The sequence below is a fragment of the Carex rostrata genome, chromosome 12 (genome assembly GCF_964058835.1).
Source record: "Carex rostrata chromosome 12, lpCarRost1.2, whole genome shotgun sequence".
Taxonomy (NCBI): domain Eukaryota; kingdom Viridiplantae; phylum Streptophyta; class Magnoliopsida; order Poales; family Cyperaceae; genus Carex; species Carex rostrata.
The window spans coordinates 1,847,609-1,866,560 of record NC_135929.1 but is presented as its reverse complement, the minus strand read 5'-3'; the positions used below and the strand labels follow the sequence as shown (position 1 = coordinate 1,866,560).

General features: G+C 33.1%; 2 protein-coding genes and 1 long non-coding RNA gene across 3 annotated transcripts; 1 reads left to right on the top strand and 2 right to left on the bottom strand.

Annotated features, from left to right (window-relative positions):
- Positions 1-249: 249 nt before the first annotated feature.
- On the bottom strand, positions 250-5,099 carry LOC144563469 (vacuolar-processing enzyme-like). The gene is made up of 9 exons (XM_078312946.1): positions 4,808-5,099; positions 3,560-3,724; positions 2,972-3,128; positions 2,677-2,762; positions 2,361-2,560; positions 1,679-1,727; positions 1,358-1,570; positions 650-856; positions 250-556 (listed from the first exon to the last, which is right to left on the bottom strand). Exons 1-9 carry the CDS (start codon positions 4,997-4,999, stop codon positions 374-376), a joined length of 1,452 nt encoding a protein of 483 aa, XP_078169072.1. The 5' UTR covers positions 5,000-5,099; the 3' UTR covers positions 250-373.
- An 8,534-nt stretch (positions 5,100-13,633) lies between these two features.
- Positions 13,634-16,611, bottom strand: LOC144563392 (oxidoreductase/transition metal ion-binding protein (DUF3531)). The gene is made up of 7 exons (XM_078312861.1): positions 16,164-16,611; positions 15,680-15,765; positions 15,210-15,288; positions 15,062-15,121; positions 14,866-14,990; positions 14,488-14,559; positions 13,634-14,101 (listed from the first exon to the last, which is right to left on the bottom strand). Exons 1-7 carry the CDS (start codon positions 16,542-16,544, stop codon positions 13,999-14,001), a joined length of 906 nt encoding a protein of 301 aa, XP_078168987.1. The 5' UTR covers positions 16,545-16,611; the 3' UTR covers positions 13,634-13,998.
- On the top strand, positions 15,470-15,812 carry LOC144563393 (uncharacterized). The gene is made up of 2 exons (XR_013514340.1): positions 15,470-15,591; positions 15,651-15,812. It is a non-coding gene; the product is annotated as an uncharacterized LOC144563393 (long non-coding RNA).
- Positions 16,612-18,952: the final 2,341 nt, after the last annotated feature.

Here is an 18,952-nt window from a genome sequence, read left to right as displayed (position 1 = left end):
GTCGTGCAATATTTTTTTTTTTTTTTGCTGAAAGTAACTAGCAAATCTCAATAGTTCCTTTCCAATTTTGCAAACTTGTCCAACTAAAATTCATATTACTCAGAATTCCTACAAAATATAAAGATGATTTTTTTTAATTAATAGCAGATATACGTGTTCTCCACATCTTGTAAATATGTATATATTTACAACAACAAGAGCATTCCCCAAGGGAGCAATTTGAAGTCCCACCGACCGACAATCATTTCACCTATCTATACTAATTAATATATACACATCACACATTTTACAAACTGAAGCAAATTTCTAACATTAAGCAACATCACCAGTATTGAGAATTGGCGTAAATAATCCTCCTAGAGTTGCGCTACTTTCATGCACTTAAGCCCCTATGGAGAGAGCTCCAAGGGTTAGAGGGAACAGCAGTGCAAGCTTGAGATGCGACCTTTGCCATTGTATCAGCACTAACCCCCGCATTGCATATGTTTGCAAAAGATCTCATGTGCTTCATACCATACTGGGCCAGGGACCCGCAGTGTGTCTCAAATGTCCTTACCTATTTTTCAATAATACAAAAAATAGATTGTTTAGTACAGACTGGTATGAGTTAGCTGCTGACAGGTACAAAATGAGAGGAAAGATGAGATACCATGGATTTGAGGCAAACCCAGTCATCAACTAATGGCACACCACTGGGTCTGACAGCACCAAGAATGTTTGAACCCTCGTTGGCACCAAAGAGGAGGTTACCAACAAGCTCTACACTTTGATCTACATGCAATCTATGACTCATCACTTCTACCAAGTTTTTATGTGCGTTCATTTTCTCTGACGATCCCTCTGCTGACGTCTTATACTGTCAATTTCAAAACAGAAAAGGATTTCAAGTCATTACTTGACCAAGAAGAGTAAATATAATAATAGAATATATACAGTAAGATATGTGCAACTATGTGGCCCCACAATTTACTAATTTGCAGTATTATTCCATTAACCAAATGGTCCAATCAAGGGTGGTTTATTCCATATCAGTGCAGGCTAAGATATCCATATATTTATTTTTCAGCTGAACAATTATGGTTGGGACCATACTTCCAACAATTATAAAGTCCAAAGTCCAAGTTGGCAAGTTTGGAACAATAGGGGCCAAAAACAGGAACCAACCAAATGATAAATTAAGGACCAGAACTGTAATATACGTTCAAGTTTTAGGAAAAGATACAGCAAAGTTATAATTTTATAGAGGTAGAACTATATATTTCAACAGCGGGATGGTAGTATATATGAATCAAGCAGGAACTGCTATGAAAGAGCTGAGTTGTTCAAATATAATTAGCTATTTATAATAGAAACAAACCTTCTGCCAGAAATAGACTAGATCAGCATCTCTCTGGTTCACAGACCTTGGGAAAGAGGGGAGAGAGTTTGCTTCAATGAAAGTGGAATTATCATTTGCTGGGTTCGAACCAATGTACAAGAATACATTATTCACGTTCAGATTCAAGTCTCCATATTGCATCACGTGTGAACCAAAGCTGTATGTGTTGTGCGTTGAAGTTCTATCTTTCACCTGAAAAAATATCATACAGGAGATAACATTTGTCAGAACAATGAAAACAAATGCAGAAATAAAGCTCAAAGTTAGAATTAAATATGAGATGGGAGCTGGCATACTCACCAATTTATACTGTTGGTGGAGAGTCTCGGTACGAAGGTTGTGTATATCACTGTTGATAAAAAGGAATAAGGATTAAGATAGATTCAATATTTCAAGAATTACCAAAAAAAGATTAGTATTTCTAATTTGGAATTTGAGGAATCGCTGCTTATTGTATTTGTCTCTTCTGTGTTAAACAATGATTCAGTAGAGACGTATTCTCAATCAACACTGAACAGTATACACCGTCCCAATGCTAATTCAACATTCAGCAGTAAGATAGTGTCCAATAAGACTTCTTCAGCAATTAGAGTATGAAGTCAGATATATTTCTCTAGGGGCTAATGGTTATGCAAAAAGTTAAATATCTTTCATAAACCCCATCCTTAGAATAGCTATTGCAATGTATATCTTTCATAAACCCTATCCTTAGTAAGATAGTGTCCACTAAGACTTCTTCAGCAATTAGAGTATGAAGTCAGATATATTTCTCTAGGGGCTAGTGGTTATGCAAAAAGTTAAATATCTTTCATAAACCCCATCCTTAGAATAGCTATCGCAATGTATCTTGAAACCAGCATTTCCATGAACCCTCTCACTAAAATAACTTCTTTCTGGAGAGAGAGAGAGAGAGAGAGAGAGAGAGAATTGTTTAATACTAAACTAAAGATGAAATAATCATGAATAAGAGAAAACAAATAACCTGTCTTCCATCCAAGAGACGCTGTAAAGATCACCTAAGCAGGTGTAGTACTCAGGAGGAGGGCTAGGAGATTCCCCTGGGCAGTAGCAACCCCAGCTGCTCTCCTCTGCATTTGAGGCTGTGGTGGCATATATGTTGATGTCTTCTGGTAGAAGCCCCTCAAATATACTCCCTGATTCACATGCTTCCAGATAGAACACCTGTCGATAGCAAACGCCCAATTTAATTCTACATATGCAGTCCGGATATTCTGTTCTTTTGATTATTGTATAGTTATTGGAAGTAGAGGAATTAGATAAAGGGATTTGTGATTTACCATGCTTTTGTATGTCCCGGCAGCATATTTTTTCTTCAGTACTGCTACTAAATCATCAGCATAAAGGTAAGGATAGGTCGGCATCCCTGACATAGTAAAATACATAATTAATTGACATGGGGTATACTACACAAAGATCAATGAAGTTATATTGGCATAATCCAAATCAAATGTGGAAATCATGTTATTGAGGACAGACACTCAACAAGGTAAACAACAATTACATAATTTCTAGGAACTTCGAAGAAAGTGACAACTGGGGGTAAGAAGTCACAAACAGGGGAAGAAGACTAACCAAGGACTCCGGGCCCGCCATGATCAGAATAAAAGATAAAAATTTGGTCATCGGGACCACTGTCAACCACTTTGCCACTTCCTCCTGACAGAGCTGTCTTATTACCCAATAAGACAGCAAAGAAATTATTCACGGTAACATCCTCTCCAACATAATCCTGAAAAAGAACAAAAACAATCAATATGTGGGAGAACAAAGTACAAAATTGAAACAGCAGTGTTTATCAGCCAGAGTTTCCTATGACCTGACAGTATCAGCCTTTCCATTTTAGGCTTTAAGCAATTTTGCAAAAACCTTGAAGCCCCGTCAAAATGCACATTAGAAAAAAGACAATTTTATTTTTTCACAATAAATGAAAACACTAAAAATTGATTTTGAGTTTGTTGCTAATCTGTATAGCTCACTATTAGAATTGGCCTTTACCTACCATGTCAAAGTTAGAGAGAATATTCAAATACTAGTGGCCAGCACTACAAAAATAAATAAAAAATAAAGAATGAAATAAAGAAAAAGGAACTCATTCCTCTATGACAACTGATGGTGCTATGCTTGAACTAGAAATGAATAATATTAATCCAAAGAAAATACCTTGGGGACACCAGCATAGACATCTCCCCCTTCGGGATGGTTGATAATAACTCCTCGCCTAGGGTTTTCTTCATTGTAGGCAATATCATCATACATAAATATGATTATATTTTCATCCTTCAATCCTCCTTTCTTCATAATTTGATATGCATGGCATATGTCAGCCTACGAGATTCAGATCGAAGAGGAGTTATTCTACTACTAATTTTAAGTAGAAGTGCTTTAGCAAGGGATTATGTTGGTTTTTGTTGGACTTATTCAGTATAGCCATGCTGTACTATCTTTTGGATTTGAACTGCTTTTGCAAAGAAACAAAAGCTAGTACCCCATCTTGGCGTAACGTTTTCAAAATAAAAATAAAAATAAAAATTTAAGTAGAATTTCATCCATAAATTGCAAAATTGCACCTTTATTCAGGAAGGTGAAACTGCCAGGCTATGGACAAAATCACAATCAGGAAAATATTTTGGGTATTCCAATTTGCTCCTTTTTGCGTTTACTTGGTACCTTTGGGCTTTGGCATGCTCCTTGGCATAAATAATTAAATGTGCATCACAAATTCAACCAAACCCTTTATTTCAGCCTAAACTTAAAATGGAGTGAATGCATATCTCAAACTATGAAATACCAAAAGAAGCCAAGGAGCATGCAAATTTACTAATAAAAAGAATATTTTGGAGTGGGAATGTATCTCAAATTCAACCAAACCCTTCCTTAGATTTTTCCTTGAGGGAACTAAGAAAATTAATAGCACTTATGCCTGGCGCGGCACCACCAAGTTCTAAATTATGTTACTATGCTTTTTCAAGAAAAAAATTTATAATTATAAAATTATGCCCCATCATACCACACTTTCTGGCTCTGCCCCTGATTGACTGATTCACACGGATTACTTATATAAGCTCAAAATATCTTGAGTTTCATCCATAAAGTAAAAAAAGAAAAGCATAATGTAAAAAGAAAAAGAAATTGGAATGGAGGGGGCAACTGTGACAGAATTTCATATCAAATTAGTCAAAACCTTTTTAAGAAAAAAATTTCCACTTAGTCTCTGAGAGCTAAGATAGAAGATTAGCAGAAATTATATCCAGTAGCATATATAAAACCTATCCTAACCATCACCAAACCTCTATTTCCTCAAAACTTAGAAAAGAAAATTATAATTATGCAAGACCTAAAATAAAAATAAAACAACTTACCACAAAACCCTATAAATCATCTGATTAAAATTAAGCAAAAATATCATACCTGGTGCCTGTAGTTGCCATAACCATTGGAGCCAGCGATGAGCACGGCCCACCTGGTCCCGACCGAGTCATCGTCACCGCTTTGCTCCGTTAGATCCGACGGGAGGCGGATTAACGGGTCGGGTCGGGAATCCACGATTGAGGCCGCGATGAGGAAGAGGATGGCCGCGCTAACCGCGAGTAAAGAAGCCATGGATTGGATGAGGCAGCTGATTCTGTTGTCCGGAGGGTGTCTCAGAGAGAGAGAGGAAAGTAGAGAATTTGTTAGGTCCGGTAGATGGCAAGAAGCACTATGACTTGTGACCTTATAAAAAGGCGGGAGTTTCTCTTTCGGTCCGGATATTATGTGGCGTAGACGCGTAGTCTGTGGCCGCGCGGCGTGAATTAGGATTTAGGACTGTGGATTGATATGGTCTGTGTTTTATTCATTAAGGCCATGTTTGGTTGTGAAATAAAGTTAAACCGGATTAAATTTCTTACTTCAAGCTAAACCGGAGTAAGTTAATCATGTTTGGTGGAGTAAGCTAAACCACCTCTCTAGGTGCTGTAAGTTACTCCGGTTTAGCTTAAATCTTACTCCATCTTAAACCGCCTATGTTACTTCTCGTCTGGCTCCTTAAGCGTGGAGTAAGGGGTTTAAACTAATTGTTATGAATTTAATAAGTAATGTTGTTTTAATATCAAAATTCTATATCATAACTAATCAAATAAACTATTTTAATAATAATATATCATTAATATAAAATAATTATTTTTGCTCGTGCTATGTACATATTTCATTTTTCTTTTAACATTTTAGCTAAAATATCAAATATAATCCGAAACTGATCCTTAATCTGCTATGATGATCTCAAATATAATTTGCATTTTAATTCTTAAAATTCTTATTAAGTATAAAATCACATATATATCTTAATAAGTTCACCTATATTTATACTTGAATTCCATTCAAATCCGAACTGTTCTCCACTCCTGTACTAATTTTTTCTCTATTTTTATCTACTAATCATAAAATCACTATTTTCTCTCTATTCTCGTTTACTAACTTCAATTGCTCTATTTTTATACTAATTCTTTCACGATCCAAGCACCCATGTGTAATTGTTCTATCTCTTGTATCTTTTCTAAGAGAAGTTAATCCATATTACTGTCCATTTACTATTTGTACAAATAAACAAAAATATACTATAATGAGAGGTTTTGTGGTAATAAAACGGGCTTCAGCCTTTATTAAACAGAAAAAAAAAATACTATAATGAATTAATGATTCTTTTAAACTGTAATTCATGTACAATATACATAGTGCATTATATTGAATTTTTTTTTTAAAAGTCATCCTTCACTCTGCCTTATTTGTATTTAGCAAAAAAAAATTAAAAATTATATCGTAGGTATATTCATTATGCGCCAACTACGTGTACAAAACAATTATATAAAATTATATAAAATTTCATGTAATACAATTTTTTCGTTTGTAGTCTTATTGAAGTCGTTATTATAACTTATTTTACATGCACGCTTTGTACTTGTTTCTATTATCATAAATGTTTATGGGGAACAAGAAATTTTCTTAAATTTGACAAGATTGAATTGTATTTATGTAGAAAATATTATTACTTCAATAAGACTAAAATATTCCACCGAAAATTCTATGAATACGCCAAAAAATAAATAAAATTTTAAAAGATAATCAAATATGGACTGGATTTTCAAAAGTACCCAAATCAACAAAAAAAAAATTCCGATTTTAACATTCAATTACCGAAAAAAAAAAATTCCGATTTCACGTCTGGCCTTAGTCTCGCTCGTGCAAAGTTGCCCATTAGCAAGGAGTTTGGCTAATATAACATCAGTGTCATTTTGACCTATATAACACCAACTCTAAAACCTATCAAATCAACTTCGAACGACTAATCCAAACCGTTCAAACCGATTTACATTACGAGTGATGCGTTTACATACAATTTTTTTTTTATATTTTCGAGTTATTTTAATATCAAATCAAGCGGTAAAAATATTTTAAAATGAATGTATTAAAATTAACTTAAAAACTCACACATTTGACCGCTTGACTTGATATCAAATAAACTCAAAAACTTATAAATTTTACATGTAGACGCACAACTAATGAAGTATATTGGTTTGAACGGTTTGGATTTACCATTTGAATTCGATTTGATAGGTTTTGAAATTGGTGTTATATAGATTGAAATGACACTGATGTTATATTAGCCATACTCATTAGCAAGATGTTGGCACGTGTCAGTACGTTGCTCGACTTGTATATATTGGTATTATATTAATTGCGCTTAAATATATAATATAAATATAAAATAATGAGAATACGACAGTACCATATTTTTCAAAAGTACTATGATATGATATTTCTTGTAGAGTCCGACTACTATTCTAATATTAGAATATCAATCTAATCTAAGTACTAGTAATTTTCAAAACTCATCAGATATACTTTAAATAAAATATTCAGATATATTTAGGACCGTCTGAATATATGAGTTTGTTCCTCTCTTTCTTCGTTCTTCAATCCACATTTTATATCCCTCCGTTTTTTTCACTACTTGTAGTTATCATATCTCTCTTTTGCTCGGCTCTACTTCTTTAAGCTGGGAGGAAAAAATTGAGCGGAGCTGAGAGCGCGGTATCATCGGAACTCATAGTGTAGAGTCCTCATCTCGATCGAATCGCGACGGTGAGTAGATTCAGTCGTCGGCATGCGACGACAGTCGGAAGAGCGGATCTGGTCATGGAGCGATATGAGAATTAAGGTATTAGAATAATTATGAGTGTATATAAGTAGAATTAGAAGAGTAGATCTAGTTAAAAAGTAAATCTAAAAATTTAGATGGTGATTAATTAAGGACGATTAGAGTAATTTTGAATAATTTAGAGGATTTCGTGAGAATAAGGATTATATTTAGAAATTAGAGTTGTTTGATTCGTTGAAAATATTTTTTTTATCAGTAGAATTGTTAGTAGGCATCAAAGCCACTAACCTTAAAAAAAATGATAGATTTAAATCGTTTAAATCAATCTACCTCACGAGATCGATGTGTTATGTAAAATTTATAATTTTTTAAATTTATTTAGTATCAAATCGAGTGGTCAAAAAATATATTAAGCGCATTACACGTTAAGTATCTCGGTTTAAATTCTTCGTTAAAGTTTATATAATTGGTTTTTTTTTATGTTATTAACACTTAAAAAACTGAAATCTTAATGTTAGGATAGTAATCAGATTTCGTCTATATAAATACATATAATATTTTTCATTATTTTCTATATAAGAAAACTAATTATTTAATAAAACGACATAATTTTTCTGATCAAGTAGAAAATCCTTAATATGTTAATACGAGTCGAGCATCTTCATTTCAATTTTTTTTTTTAGATTTATAATCTGATGGGTTAATTTCTATTCTAATTTCATAGATGTACTCAAGCGAGTTCTTATTTATAAATTATTCGGTAAATTTATTATTAATAAACTATTTTTAATTACTATGCTGGCAAAACGATTCGTTTAAATTATTTCTAATCGCTCATGTGATCTATTTAAAACAAAATTCTAAATAGTGATTATAGCGGCATAGCGGGGAGACAAAAAAAAAGCTATTGCGAATAGTGTAGCTATAGCGGAAGCTATAATACATGGCGTTTTTTTTTTCTTTTCAAATTTTATATTCTATATTTCTACTAATTATCAACATAATAAATATTGAAAAATTGAGGTAACAACTAAATGACAACTAATCTATGTCTATAATTTTTATCAATTACACAAATAAGAAGGAAAAAAAAAATCTAAAAAGTAACATTATTTAATAGTTCATACTTCATAGTATTACATATTATAATAGACGAAGAGCAATTAATTTTATAAGGTAAATGAAGCCGGTATACATGTTTAAATATTTTATATATTATAATAATAATTAAAATCAACTTTCAATTGAAACGAACGATAATAATTTTACAAATGAATACTATACGAAGAGCAATCAAAAGGAAAAATTAATATTTGAATATTTCTCGATATAAAATGAGAGAATAAATCACAAATAAAAACAGAAGCACATAGTTTGGTTTATCGTAGAAGACCATGTAGCATTAAAAATAGGAATAAAAGTACATAAGCCCATATAAATTGCAAAAAAAAAAGCTCATGTAGCATAGCAGTAGCAATAGCGCGACGCACATAGCGGTAATAGCTGAGTTAGTGCACTTTTATCTCATAGCTTAGCTTTTATGGTTTGAGAAAACTATAGTGTAGCTATGGCGCCATTATAGTATTTAAAACACTAATTTAAAAATTTAAAAATTAATTTTAGAGACGTGAAGATTTAAAAAATTTAGTTCTTCTAATTTCTAAACAATAATTAACAGTTATTTAAAAATTCATTTCAATCGTTGGGATGAAAATCATCTATCAACGATAATATTCGAAATTGTCCTCCGTCAAAATACTGCATGTCTTGGTGTTTTAATTTGAACGGAGAACAGAATGATGCTGCACGCTCGGCAATAGAAATCCATTGTTCATTATTCGCAGAAGATCCAGAGGTCAGAAGGAATCATTTACTTGACAACTGGGATCAAATGTCGTTGTCAGTGTCAGGGAGGAATTCATATCCTCTGAGATATCTCAAACTTTGCGTGATTTTGTGGAAAATCCCAACCGTTTAAGGACGTTCTGCACGAATCTCAAGGCACACAATATACGGACCCCCTACATCACCCCCGAATAGGCACCGGACACGTAGGTCACGCAACAGTTGAGATATCTCAGAGGATACGCACTCGTCAGGGAGGGAACTCACTCGTGTGCAGATCCGTGGCTGATAAGTAACCGTCCGTATCTGAATCCACCCCGTCTATATTAATATTATAGAGAGGACTAGGTTCTGCCGACATTTTTTATTAATATTCAATATTTAATATATTTTACTACAAATAACCAAGTTTTTGATCTTTTATTAAAAAATAAAAATATTCAAACCGTAATATTTTCTTATACGGGTTTTACCTAATGGTTTAGAGAATTGTGCCAAGTACCGAGAGGTGAAAGATTGTTTTCTAGATTTATTGGGACAGTAAGAACTTAATGACTTTAGATTAGGGTAGCCAAGTACCGAGAGGTGACGTTTATTCTAATTTAAAGATGGTATTAATATAGAGATATCCCTTTGTACCTACAACACCCAACTGTGCCTTCATAACCAAAATAACAAATTTAATAAACCAGTCATAACACTAGTGGATAGGAACCCTAAGAAACCCTAATTTCTCATACTTGTTATAAACCGAATTTAGCTTTAAGACTTTAGTTTAATTTAATTTAATCACAACCAAACCAACCTTTGAACAAACAAATTCCTTTTTTTTTACTTTCTTTTACTAAATTAAATTGATTAGGTTAGAGTTAATATTCCGACTTGTCCCTGTGGAGACGATCCCTAAGTACTCCTCGATAAGGTTGTACACTTGCAACCAAATTGAGTGCAATTTAGGATTTATTACTTGCATTGCATAATTCACATCACTAATACCAGTTGTTGTATGCCTACCGTTGATAGAAAACTTAAACTGAATTTTTGAGACACTAAACAATGTTTTTTTTTTTGCAATTCTGATTCCATAGGGTGCCCAGTGATGATCCCTGTGATCCCCAGGGACAGGTCCCAACTGTCTCGTCCCCCCATGCTCTCTAAACGACCATAACTTTATTATTGCCAAAACATCGATGACGCACCTATACATATTGGTCATAACTCTAATTTTTTGCAGAATTTTTTTTACGCCTTTTTTCGCCTCCGAAATTGTCTTCGGTTTCTCTCTTCCTGTCATTGATATCTGGTGATTTTGAGAGAGAGGAGAGAGAAACAGAGTTTTTATAGTGCAAAAACTAAAAAAAAATAATCCCAAACCGCAATAAAATATTGCGGTTGGGGTTTTTTTTAATAAAAGTTCAAAAATATGATTTTTTGTGGTAAAATATATAAAAAGTTGGATACATATAAAAATGTCGGTAGGTTCTGTGTTTTTTTAATTATTATTATTTCTTATTTTGTTTGTTTTTGTCTGGTACAGTGGAATCTAGATATTTTGCATCCTGCCAAATTAGGGGAATTTTATGCATACCCCCTCAAAAATTCTTATTTTCCTTCTAAAAGTCAGAATATTATTTACCCCTCTAAATTTGAAATACTCACAAATTTATCCATTCTATTTCCTCTCATCTTAAAATTCATATTAAATTAGGATATACTGATTTTGTCATTCATTAAAAAAAAATATATAAGATACGTAATATGTTTAAAAAAATATTAATCTTCTTATTAGTCGGTTTTCGAGGACGAGTGATTTATTTTTCTACTTCTTACACATACACAAGTATATATTAGTGTTTATAAGTCAGAAGCAGAGAAATGAACCATTTGTCATCAAAAACTAATCAACTATAAGACTAGTATTTTATGTTAAAATGCTACATATTATTTATTTTTTAATAAAGAAGACAATAAAATGGATAAATTTGTGAGTTTTTGAAATTTATAAGAGTAAATATAATAATATGAGAAGAGTGAGTCTATGGTACTATGCATATTACGATTTGTTACCGTGCTACGGCTCTATATTCGAGTTTTCAAATCCTAACGGTCGATCCGAACCGTTCATCTTGTTCTCCATATTAATATGTGTTTGGAGACCAAATTTTACATTTTTTGAATTTTTTTTACTATTTTTTTAGATTTATTGAAAATCACTGTTTTTGGATGGTCCAGAATTTTCAGATCAAGTGATTTTCTAAATATCTAAAAAAATAGTAAAAATTTTTCCAAAAATGTAAAATTTGGTCTCCAAACACATATTAATATGGAGAACAAGATGAATGGTTCAGATCGACCGTTAGGATTTGAAAACTCGAATATAGAGCCGTAACACGGTAACAATTCGTGATATGCATAGTACCATAGACTCACTCTTCTCATATTATTATATTTACTCTTATAAATTTCAAAAACTTTATCCATTTTATTGTCTTTTTTATTAAAAAATAAATAATATGTAGCATTTTAACATAAAATACTAGTTTTATAGTTGATTAGTTTTCGATTACAAATAGTTCATTTCTCTGCTTTTGACTTATAAACACTAATATATGCTTGTGTATGTGTAAGAAGTAGAAAAATAAATCACTCACTCATATGAGAATACTAAGGTTTTTGGGAGACATACGTAAAATTGCCCAATCAAATTACGACCCGAAACTTTCCGAACCTGTCCGGCCTCAAAAAAAAAAATTATAAAAAAAACATCTGATATTTTCGTGAGAATTTACTGGTTTAGAAGAGGTTGAGAGATAACAAATAATTAAAGGGGTCAAAAGAGGTCGCTATCAGATATGTTACTGCTTAAGGAATCTTTCTTTGCTTGTGATATTTTTCTACACCAAACCCCGCATTATTTGTTTATTACTATTCTCTAATGATTAAGGAAGCTATTCCCGGTCTTCACTCCTCTGTGCTCATTTTTGCGTTTATATTAATCAGAAGCTTGCTTTTGTTTCTCACCGGTGTCAGCTTAGATTATTCAACTTCTGATCAAGCACCATTGATGGTGTTTCTGATTCTTCTGCTCTGTCGACTTCACTTTATTCATATATTTTTTTTTTTGAGGAGAAAATAAGAATTCAATCCTTATTAGTTATTTGTATAATATTGATTCAACTTTTTTGATACACATTTGCAAGCAATTGACACTTTGATTATTGATAGGACTTAGTGGGAATCTGTTTTAAGTAAGGATTGCTATCTAGAATTCTAGATGACACGAAGTCAACATTTAACTTTAGAAAGTCTCAAGGTGCTCTTAATTTTTCTTTTGAAACGGGAGACTTAATTATCGCCATTACTCATCGTAGAACCAATGGACCGTTGCTTCAATTGTCACGGAAGTACTCTCAATCATTCAATTTATCAGTGCTGATTCAATTGAGGTGGTAGCTACTCTTTTCTCGCAATAAGTTAGGTTTTTCTCAGAAGAGGCCAAGAGGGGCTGAATCTAGACGGATATTGACACCCAGCCACACAGGTGATAATTATAATTATAGAAACACCCTTGTAACAATCTTTATTAGTTTCTTCGCATTTGCTCTTACTAATTGGTACAACTAATTTTAACATCACCAAGAATGAGACAGCAATAAACTTTGTATTAATTAATTGGCAAAGGCTTCTATAGACATAAGGACCTATTTGTAAAATGAATATATTTTTATTTTCAAAGTTCAAACAGTCGATCCGAACCGTTCATCTTGTTCTCCATATTAATATGTGCTTGGAGACCAAATTTTACATTTTTCTGAATTTTTTTACTATTTATTAAGATGGGTACAAAATTCAATGGTCTGAATTTGATGTTTTTTGTACCCATCTTAATAAATAGTAAAAAAATTCAGAAAAATGTAAAATTTGGTCTTCAAGCACATATTAATATGGAGAACAAGATGAATGGTTCAGATCGACTGTTTGAACTTTGAAAATAAAAATATATTCATTTTACAAATAGGTCCTTATGTCCATAGAAGCATCACTCTAATTAATTAGTTAATAAGATAGCGTATGAAATATTGCAATGAATATAAAAAGCACTGCCCAAAAACTAGGGGGTTCCAATATGATATGGATATGCCAACTAAATTAACCTACGAGGAAATCATAAATTAAACAATGCTGACAAGTAAACAATTTATCATGTACGCAACAACAAAAGGCACAGTAGACATGGCACAGTAGAAATCCATCCCTTCACAATCAACCATCTTATCTTTATCAATTGAATATTCAGCTCGCTAATTCAAGCAACAAATGGAAGGAAGGAAGCTTACGGAAGTAAATACAACTCATTTTGGAATCTAGTGGAATCTAGTGGTCAACTGGAACACGCATAACCACCCAATTCTTTTGTGGCACTCACAGTGTTGAAATATGAGCAACTTAGTTCAGGTACAAATCTTTTAACAAAAAATCCATCCATATTTGTTTAATATAGACCTGACCAAGTATATACTTTGTTGGGGCAGAACCCACTTTTCCATGTCATATATTGATACGTTTGAGAACCCCCCCCCCCCCTCCTTTTCTTGAAAGATATATGGGAACCTTCCTCTCTCTAAATCTTGTGGATACTGCACCCAGCCTCTTCTACGTTGAAATTCTCTTTCCAGTTCTCAAATAGGGTTCCTCCAAACATTATTTGTTTTATGCCTACATAACTGCAGAAAGAGTTGAAAACCAAAATGATGATTAATTTGCCTAGAATGGGTATTCAAGCTTGATCAACACTATACATCATGGAGGAAGGCATAGCTTGAGTTGCTTGTTCAATTGAATTGATTGTATTGCGTACCCAATAAGTATAGAATTACAATTATAAATCTAAACATTCTCTAATAGGACTGAGACTTTATAAACTTAGGTAAATAGTAGTTAAGTGCTCTACTGATACCATACCAACCACAATGGTCAATGGAATACGTTTAAGTACCTACAAGTGTGGTAATCCTTCATAAAAATAACAGCCAAGAAAATTATATACAGGATAACATATCGAACTTCAAAAAACTTCTACAAGCATATAAAAATGAAGTAGAGAACATACTCAGAACTAATTGTGACTAGAGCATTAAGCAGCACATCCAATAGCAATGGTTCAACTGTGCCAATGTCAACCCTGTTATTTTCAGAAAAAGGAAAAACAAAGAAGTCACAATTAATTTATTAGTATCTGACATGAATGACTAAAGTCCTGAGTCTTGATACAAAATCAGTGAAGCTCATCAGTATGCTACAGCTACACCAGTTGGTGCCAACCAACTTCTATTTCCAAGAATTAGCTCTCTCTTTTGGCTACACTAAGCTAGTCAATACTGGAACAAACTTGCTCATCTGATAAGCAACACCTGGCCTCCCCTGTCCTAACTTCATAGAACAAAACAAAATAACATCACATGGAAATAAAAAGAGAAAATGATCTCACCATACACGTGCAATATTATCTTGGAGCTCAAAATCTCCAATATTGTAAAAAGTTGACGGAGTTGCATTTGCGCCTTCTACCGGATCATAGGCTGGTATTTTTGTATCCATTGGTCCCTGTGACAGCTATTAGACAAAATTTTCCGTGTCAATACTAACCATGATTTATAAAACCAATAATTATTTAGTAGTAGTACCTGCATGTTCATGGAATTGCACCCGCCGAGGCGACCAACAATATGCCAACATCTAATAGCCTGACAACAAAAATCCTCTTCAGATATATTTCAGAACTGCTTTATTATATAAAATGAATATGAGAGCCACTTCAGTGTATTATCTTACATCACATATTAAGGTTATGTCCTTAGGCAATGGAGCATTGTGGAATTCAAACCAGATGTATGAATTCGAAAAGGCAAACCTACATAAAAGCTGGAAATTTTAAGTAAAAGGTATAGCTTGTACGTGACTACTTGAATGTCAATATCAATATAGAAAAAAGGCTACACACAGGCACACATGAATGCATTCTATATAAAATTTACAATACGTATAGAAGTTAGAAGGAGACTCAGTAAATTACCATCCAGACAAACTGCTACGACGTATTGGTGAGTACAGTCAAATAATCAATTATAGTCAGTTTTCTCTGTTCATTAAAACCAAAGTATTTTATGCTTCTGACTTCCAACAACCAAAGCATAGATTCAATTACATTACCGAAGTATTTTATGCTTCTGACTTCCAACAACAAATGCATATAGATTCAATTACATTTTGAAGGAATGAAACCAAACGTGAACTCATCTCACTTGTTAAATGTAACTTTCGGAGCAGTGGAAGAGCCTGTTTTTGTCTGCAGTATCTTGTTCCTCTTTTTCTTTATTCTCTCTTCGATCTAATAAAATACAAACAGACACTTTACAAATCCATAAGAAGCTTAAATATATCAGACTATTACCCCTAATAATCACAATACAGTTACTCACATAATCAATATACGAGATCAGATCAAAGGACTGATGGTTATTAACAAACTTTTAGTAGTCATCACTAGCTTCAGCGCACTTTGCACACAGAGTGACAAACACAGTATCCACATTCTCAATGAAGATTACTACATCTGTGAATTTAGAGAGAGAGAGAGGAGAGATTGCACAAATGTAGTATCACACACTGTAAATGAAAATTACTACAATCTGTGCATTTAGAGAGGGATTACCCAAACGTGGTATCACACAATCATTGGAAATAACTACATATGTGCATTTAGAGAGAGAGAGAGAGAGAGATTACGCGATCTCGACCCTTTTGAGGGTCCTTCAGGCAATTATTGAGAATATCAGCAAACTCAGGGTCCTTATCGTAATTTTCTTCTCCTATTCCATCAGTATCGAAATCCGAATACATCCCCGTACTTTCCCCATCCACCACTCCGTCTCCTACAATTCCTTGAGCAAACGGAAACTTGATCGGATCTGTTTCTTCTTCTCCATTGTTTTGGGGGTTTAGGAAGGGTTCTAAATGACTTGAGGTTTGCGACCTAATGGAGAGCTTATTTGCTTTGAAACGGAAGAAGGGGTTAGAAAAAAGCACGGAGGGGGTGGATAGAAGGATGCTGTTGTTATTCCGGTATGGAATAACGGCAGGAATAGTGAGGAATTCTCGGATAAGCATTCTGCTGTTCGTTTTTCTCTTCAATCCAACTCGGTGCTTCTATAGTTCTATTGTCAATATCCGCGCTCGGATAGCGAGGAATGCTGGATATGGGCTTTCGAAGGCCAGCCTGTTACGGTCCATTAGGCCCAAACGTTTGTGGGACCCACCGGCCAGCGAGACGGGTGAAAACGGAGGGAATATGGTGCGGAACGGAACGGATATTAGATGGATCCTAATACAGATTGAAATTTAGTTGGTATATAATTTTATTATCTTGCATGCTCCCACCTTCTCTCCACACACACAAATGACAACTTTGTGATATGAGAGGACCAATGTTTTTATTGTTTTCATGGCATGTTAAGTAATATGTAAATTTTGTGAGAATGAAATTTTTTAATATGAAAATGAAAATTTAATTTGTCAAAATTAAAGTCATTTAACTCATGAAATTTTTAAAATATAAGTGTTCGGAAAATGTATGGAAAATTTGATAGGAAGTTGGTTTTTAAAAATTAGTCTTGTGTTTTGTTTAATTAGTTTTAGTTTTGTGTGTGATTGATTATTGTTGTAAAGTTGAAATGCTATTTGAAATTATTTTTAGTCTTGTGTTTCAATGTAATTTGTATTAAATGTAATTTAAACTATTTTAGCTTAATTACGATTTAATAAATTTAGTAAATGCTCAAATTAATGAATTTAATGAACAGAGCTCCACCAATGATATTTTTAATGATCAAATGAATGAATTTAATAAATTATCCACATGATATTTTTGGTCTTTTGTTTTGTATTAAGAAGCTCCGTCAATACGAATGAATGATCAATTTAATAAATTTAATAAAGGATATAGCTCCCTTAAACTAAGAAGCAACTCCGTCACTCAAAAAAAAAAAAAAAAAAAAAAAAAAAAAAACGGAGGTCTGATCAAATTTCTTTTAGGAAAAAGATGCATGATAGACATTTTTCCTATACAGGTGTTACACTGAATACCAAATCTTGCTAGTACAATAAAATTTAAAACAACATTTCTTCCTATTAATTTCAGTCACATTACACAAACATGAAACTAAAATACTGTGAACATTGAACTGTGCAAGTGTAACTACTTAAAAATCATTCTTTCTCGACACCAAATTCCAGAAACTTTAATTAAGAACAATTAGCACCAAATTGACCCTCTAACACTATAACACACATACATACATTCATTCTTAATATCATGGCACCATGGCACATTCATTCTTACAAAAACAATGTCATATCCAGAGGTGGATGTAGAATTTTGATCAGGAATAGACACAAAATATTGACAAGATAGCATGCGTGTCGGTTACGTGCCGTGACTTGCGTGTCCCGTGTTATGACCATTCACATGACGTGACTATCTTTAGAAAATTTGGCACGATACGACATGACACATGGTCAAGTGAGTCACGTGTAATTAGAACCGTTAGATTTTGATCGAATGGTGAATTTTGAATAAATTATCTAAAATTATGAAAAAAATAGTTAAATATGACAAACATGATTAGAGGTGGAGGCAGACTTTTAAGTTATGAGGATCAAGTCTTAAAAGTTTCGTATGGGGGTCAATCTTATTAAATTTTCGTAAAATATGGAGGTCAATTTTATAGTATTCATAACATTTACTCTAATGTTACTCTAAATTATACATCAAAATTGTGTCAAAATTATACTCTAAATTGACCGCTATACATCAAAATTGTGTCTAAATTATACTCTAAATTGATCCCTATTCATCACAAGTAGATCCGCCTCTGAACGTGACCGATCACATTTGGACACGTCACGCGTGGCCACGGCGTGAGTAATGTGTTTTGACCATGCACGTGCCCTGACCATCCTTCTAAATTTGGTCGACACAACACGTGATCCAGGTCACGACAAGGTACATATTTAGATCTCTAGTAGCGGATCTCTTTTATCTTCTTGCGAATCAACGATTCTTCTGAATAGAGTAGCGAATCGGACTGCATCTTTTTTTTTCTTTCTTTTACGCGAATTAGTCCGGACTAACTTTCATTTCCGCGCAATTTTCTTATACTGGACCATAAATTATATCTAGGGGTAGACACAAGTATAAAATAATAGGGTGTTCATCGGTTCAATTAGGTTAAAACCGAAATAAAAATAGGCAAACCAGAGTTTTATTTGATTTCCAAAAATAAAACCGAACCGACCGAATTAAACTTAGCAATCAATTAAAACCAAACCAAAATAAATTTTGATTTGTTCAGCTGAACCGAACAAATTGAAGTATATTAATTTGCAGTTTGTTACTGAGCCATTGAATCATTGAAATAACTTGTAATTAGAGCACATTGAATACATAATAAAGTAAAATAATTAGAGCACATTGAAATAGATTGTTTAATTGATGCCAAGTGAGGTAAAGGTACATT